General features: G+C 50.4%; 1 protein-coding gene across 1 annotated transcript in view; it reads left to right on the top strand.

Annotated features, from left to right (window-relative positions):
• Nucleotides 1–994: 994 nt before the first annotated feature.
• PLXDC2 (plexin domain containing 2) overlaps nucleotides 995–6,000 on the top strand; it is a 250,408-nt gene continuing 245,402 nt past the window's right edge. The window contains exon 1 of the mRNA XM_083861238.1: nucleotides 995–1,168. Coding sequence (XP_083717364.1) covers nucleotides 1,060–1,168 — 109 coding nt within the window. The 5' untranslated portion in view covers nucleotides 995–1,059. The remainder of the gene's footprint in view (nucleotides 1,169–6,000) is intronic.

Here is a 6,000-nt window from a genome sequence, read left to right as displayed (position 1 = left end):
TGCAGTTGTCACCCGCCAAACTGACGCGGGTTCACACAGCAACTTTTGAAGAAGCGGGCGGCGTTGGGCCGGGCTCTCCCGTCCCGCTGAGCGGCGGGGCTCCGGCTGGGCCCGGGGGTCTCCGTGCCGCCCGCCGCCCTCCCCCGACCCTCCCCGACCCAGCGGAGGCCGCCGGCGCTCCGGGCAGCGACCCGCCCGCGGGAGCCGTGCCGGGGCCAGGTGCCGGGGCCAAGTGCCGGGGCCAGGTGCCGGCCCGAGCGCCGCCCGGGACCGCCGTGCGGAGAGGGCCGGGGAGCCCCCGCGCCTGCGCCCGCCGCGCGCTGCGCAGGGAGGGGCGGGGGGCGGCCGGGCCGGCCTCGGGCGAGCCCCCTGCCCGCACTGGGGCGGCGGGAGCGCCGCGGGCCGGGGGAGCGCCCGCCCCACGCCGCCGGCCGCGGAAACCGCCCCGAAAGAGAGAGAGAGAGAGAACTTGTTCGTCCGTCCCCGCCTGCCTCCTCGCCGCCCGCGCATCCTCTCCCGCGGCGCATCCACCCCCCTCCGGCTCCTGCTCCCCCCGTGCTCGGGGCCGGTCCGCCGGCTCCCGCTCGTTCTCCTCGGAGGGGTTTAGTCGGTAGCGGTACACCGAGGAGAGGCTCCGTCCCTCGGGCACCCTGCCTCACCCTGCGGGGGGGAAGGGAGCTGGGTGGGGGCAAGCCAGGAAGGGAGGATCTCAGTGGCTCTCCCAAAATCTATCAGCAGGCTGCGAGGAGGGAAGAGTTTGGCACTTCGCGGCGAGGCTGGGCTTGTTTTCCCGAGCGGTGATGCCGCTGGACTGAGAGCGGCGCGGCCGCGCGAGTTCGGGGCGCGGAGCCCCCCCGTCCCCACCTCCCTCAGCGCCCGCAGACCGGCCCGGCGCCCCCAGCCCCGGCGGCTCGTCCCGCCGCCCCGTGTATGAGCGCGGCCCCGAGCACAGCGCGGCTCGGCGCCTGCTAGCGCTGCTCCGCCGCCCCCGGACCGCCCCGCCGCCGAGGAGCCGCGCCGACCCCGCACCCGGAGAGTTGTCTCGGCAGGCTCCGTGCTATGGCGAGGCTGCGGAGAAGCAAACTAGCCGCTGGATTTCTATTACTTTTCCAGTGCCTGAGCGAGCGCTGCCAGCTCGCCGGCGGGGAGACGCCGAGGCAGAGCCGCGGTAAGCGAGGCCGGTACCTGCCGGGCCCGGGGCGGGGTCGGGCCGGGTCGGGCCGGGGCCGGGCCCCTCCGCAGCCCCGCGGTGCGGGCTCTGCCGGCCGCGAACCCGGGGAGGGCGAACGCCGTTCGGGGCTGGCTCCCCCTCCTCCCGAGAGAGGCCCGGGGTCCCGGCTTCCCATCCTTCCCTACCATGAAAGACCTCTCTATGACTTCATTTCTTATTTTAATGAGAATTCGGGACTTTCCTCCTTTAATCAATCTGCCCCGCGATCACTGGGAGCCGGTGCTGTTCCCTTCCCCCGGCCCCTTCGCGGGGTCCCCGGAGCCTCCTTCCCGGCCACGGGAAGAACGAGACGCGGGGGACTCCTCTGGAGAGCCGGGAGGGAGGGACGGGCCCCCGGAGCCCCCGGGAGAGGCGCCCCGACAGCTCCCCCGCCCGCCTTCCCTCCCGCGCCGGGCCCCTCCGCTCTCCCGGCAGCCAGCCGCCGGGGGATGGCAAAGTTCCCCTGCAGATCCTGCCTGGGAGAGCTAGCGGGCACTCTCCTCCCCCGCGGAAGTCAGTAGCTTGCAGCCTTCCCTGGAAACTGGGCGTTGAGAGAAGGAGAAAGATAAAGGAAGCAGCCCCAGGGGCCGCGGGACCTGTTCGTTAGGAGCGAGAGACTCTGTTGACTAAGTTTGCTTGTGGAGTATCAGGGTCCTGTTGTCAGTCCGTCCGGAGACACCTGTTAATGCGTGACACGCAGCACCTGTAGTGCTTTCTCCTGGGCCACTGTTCCCCACAGCATGGGGCTCCCTTTTGATCGCTAAAGCCTTCTGTCCCGCATTCCTGTGCTGTGGAGGGGAAAGCTGCTAAAGGAGGTCGTTGCGGATAGGGAGAAAAGTCGTGGGGTTTGTGTGTCAGGGGACCTTTCCGCAGCAGATCTTGACTTACGGGTATTTTCAAATGCTCTGCTTGTGTATTCCAAATACCAGCTAGATTATTATCAGATGGAACACGCCCACTGGCTTCCCTGGTGCAACAGAACTGCCCCTTCTTCCTTAAAGGTTTAATACAAGTGTGAAAGGTTTTGTGGTCACCGTGTAACTGACCCGAGAAAGAGAGACGGGGTAGTTTTTATAAAAGTCCAGTGAGGTTATGTGCTAGACAGAGCGGGAGTGTCCCGGGCAGGGCCTACCACTGAGCTTTGGAATTGCTAACGATGGGGCAGCTCAGCAGGTTGCCGGGGCTCACATGTCACTTGGGGCCACAGGGAAATACCAGCAGAGTTTTCATGTACTGCTGCAAACCCACTGTCGCTATACTCAGGGCTCTAGGCAACAAATGTTAGTATTTGTTAATGTTTGTTATAAGGGAGTGGTTGTAGCGGTGATACTAGAAGAAAGAGAATTGCAATCTTGTGCGGTAGTGGACTGAACTCACAAAGTTTGCTATGTATCCAGCCAGTGTATCCAGACAATAAGATATTCGTGCTGACTAAATGAAGTATAATTTATCAGTGGGCAAATAAACACCACACATCACTGATCTAGGCTATTAGGTCGTAGTAGTCGTCAATATGTGTTACCAGGAGGTGCTAAATAGAAGGTTTACCAGTGGATTGCTTATTCATGAATCTTTTCATAATGTCTTGTGTCTTCCAGAATGTGATATGAAGTAGGACAGAGTTTATAATCAGGCAAATACTATTTTGATATATTAATTTAATATGTTCTGAAGAAAATACAGGAAGTATTTGTTTTCTTCAAGTAGCAAGATGGCAAATCTGAAGTCAGTTTTGACATCTAGACGTTTATAACTTTGGCATCTTTTCCATAGTTCTTGATTAAAAAATCTGTATTATGACAGTAATAATTAAATGTCATTTTCAAAACCAGAGTTTTATTTCCTTTTTGTTTGTTTGTAATACTGCAACTATTTGGGAAAAAAAAAGGCAATGATAGACTGCATCTAGGCAGTGAGAAGAGGAAAAATATGTAAAGTCAGAAATTCAGCTTTAGGTTTTGTGAGTCAAAAATGAAAAAAAGTGATGTTTTGAAGTTTCACTTTATTTAGAACCTCCTGTATCCCTTTGGATTAGCTCAGATAAAAACTTTAAAGAATTAAAGAATAAATACTTGAGGTTGCTGCGGATTCTTAAGGAGATCCTGTTTTTACCTTTTTTGTCAAATACTCAGTAACAAAACACCTTATTGAAAATAAATGGAATAACAGTATAAAGAAAAGGAAACATACAGTAAGCCCTGGCAGAGCTGGAGCCAGGGAGGGTTTCTGAGGATGCTACAAAGGCACACGCTCGGATTTCAGCAAAAATGTGGAAAAATGCAAAGGCTTTTTCTGCCAGCTCGTTAGAATTATCTTACCACAGAAAATCAGGTCGGACCAATTCAAGTGAAATAACTTCCTCGGCATGCTGGAACTTACCTGGCTGCCCCTGGGGGTTTCTAAACCCAGACTTTGGTGCCGGGGTGCGAGGAGGCTGCGCTGGCCGGAGCGGGGCTGTCCCCGCCAGAGGGCGCAGCGGCGGCCGCGCACAGCCGGGCTCCCTTCCAGCATCCCTCCCTCCAGCCCTTCCACCCATCCATCCACCACCCACCTACCCATCCGCCCCTGGGCCCGCACAGAACTTCCCTTTTGATGACCAAAATGCTAAATATCCAGGATGGAGGCTCTTAAACACGAGGTTTGTGTGTATGTGTGTTTTACAGTAGCCAAACTGAGTGTGACATGAATTAAGTGAAGTGAAACAGATGGTCTCCTGAAAGTTCACAAAACAATTAAGGCTTCCAGTTGTGTGAGTGAGGGCTCATTGTTGAAGTGCTGCCACAAATCTTGAAAGTGTTACATTCTTTTGCAAATGTCATCAGTCAGAATTAGGAGGCTGTTAGTGTGATTTTTATTCTGTCAAAGTATGTTCCAGAATCCTGATATAATTCAGAATCTTGATACAATTTATGTTCATTGGATTGCTGCTGACTCCAGACATAAACATTCAGAGGGGGGGTAAAATTATTTTTGTAGGATAAACTACTGTTAAGAAGTGTTTATCTAGCATTTATCTAGCTGAAATAGTAACATTTTGTATATTGCCTGAGTTTTACTCTGTTAAAAAAAACCCAAAAAAACATAATCAAGACCAAACTTTCATCATTGTATTTTAGGACCTTTGGCTTTTATCTTAGTAATATCAAAAGAAATACAAGATTAGAAAACATGTATATCAGGTATATTTTCTCTGTTTGCATTCAAGTATATTCTTTTTCTGTACTTGGTATATAAAAAGGGACAATTGGGTTAGAGAATCCTACTGACATTTGAGAGCAAATCCTATTTGCATATCATATATATTTTACTTAGGTTTCTTTCTAATGTAGTCTTTTTTTTCAACTTCCATACTGCTTCTTCCTCTTGTGCTCTTTGTCATTTCCTCTGAAAGAGTGGTTTGAATTACTGCTAGTAAATAGTGGACAAATTAATGAGGTTGACTTAGGTCTTAAATTCAGTTTTACAGAAACTCATTTCCACAGATTTAGAGTAAGATCAATACCCATAGTTCATTGAAAGTTTAAAAATCCCTGGGGGAAAAGTGTTTTTTGTTTGGCTTTGAATATTCCTGTTCAGAGTTTATATCCTCATGCAGGCATCTAAATTCCAGCAAATACTTGACTCAGATGTTAGGTTTTGTCTGACATGTAACTTGGAGTTGATGATAAATAACAGGGGAACTACCTCTCTACACTGTAAACAAATTTAGTCAATGAAGAAAATGTATGAATAATTTGAAAAAAAAAAAGTCCAGTCAAAATTTTATTAGCAACATATACAGGTCATTTAGAACAAAATCTTGTGACATTTACTGCCTTACTGCATACCAGATTCCTCTAAAAACATGCAGTTCAGGAAGGCTGTTGCCTTTCAAGGAAGAGACTCCTGAGACCATGAAGGAGGTAGATGAAGAAATGAATAATATCGGTGATGAGCGATTCCCTGAGGAGAATAGTCACAGACCTTAGTATTTTTCATTAAAGACTTTTTGGCAAATTTTGGTGGACCAGTGCTGCAGGTCACTACACCTGTGCAGTCCTCAAAGAGATGGAGCTTTGGACCTGAAACTTGTGTTTTCTGCAGGACTGCTCTGCAGTGATGCCCAGAAAGTTGCTTTGCTTTGAAGTATGCCAAATACAGCTATCACATGGTCTGTTGAATCCTACTGTTTTTTTCTTCACAAAGGAGATAAAAATTTCATATTAAAATAAATAAAAATAAAAGCATAATCTGACCCTGCTTTTGATAAAAGTCACTGTGGTTTCATTGGACTGTGTGAATTACTGCAGTTCTGCTGCTTGTAACCTTAAAAAGCCCTGGAAAAAAGAAATCTCTGTAGCATACCCAGCTTCAAAATTTACCAAGGCTGCAGTCTGTTAGTCTGAGTACACAGCTGAGGTCACTGGTATTTTGCATTCCCAGTGTGGTTCATGCTTCCTAAAAAAATGAATACCAATGGAATTTAGGGCAGCAGTGGTTAAAGTAATCTCTCCTGAAGACTCTCTACAGAGGGAAAAAAGGTAATTTGATGGGAGCATTGGCGATCCAGTACAAGGAAATGCTGCAAGCTTGCCAGCAGTGTGGAATTACATCCAACTTTTAGGTTTGATGAGGGCTGAGCTGGGAGTGTTAATGCAGTGCAATTGGCAGATGCTGTATTTACTAAACTGGAGAATTGCATAATCATAGCAGGAACAAGAAGAACCTATGACTTTGCTTTCTATGGAGAAGTATGCAGAAAGGCCATGCTAAGGGCACATGAGGATTGTTTTTGGTTGTGGCTTCTCACA

The sequence above is a fragment of the Zosterops lateralis genome (assembly GCF_965231275.1).
Source record: "Zosterops lateralis genome assembly, chromosome: 1".
Lineage (NCBI taxonomy): Eukaryota > Metazoa > Chordata > Aves > Passeriformes > Zosteropidae > Zosterops > Zosterops lateralis.
Note: the sequence above shows the minus strand (reverse complement) of the source record. Positions and strands in the feature narration are given on the sequence as shown.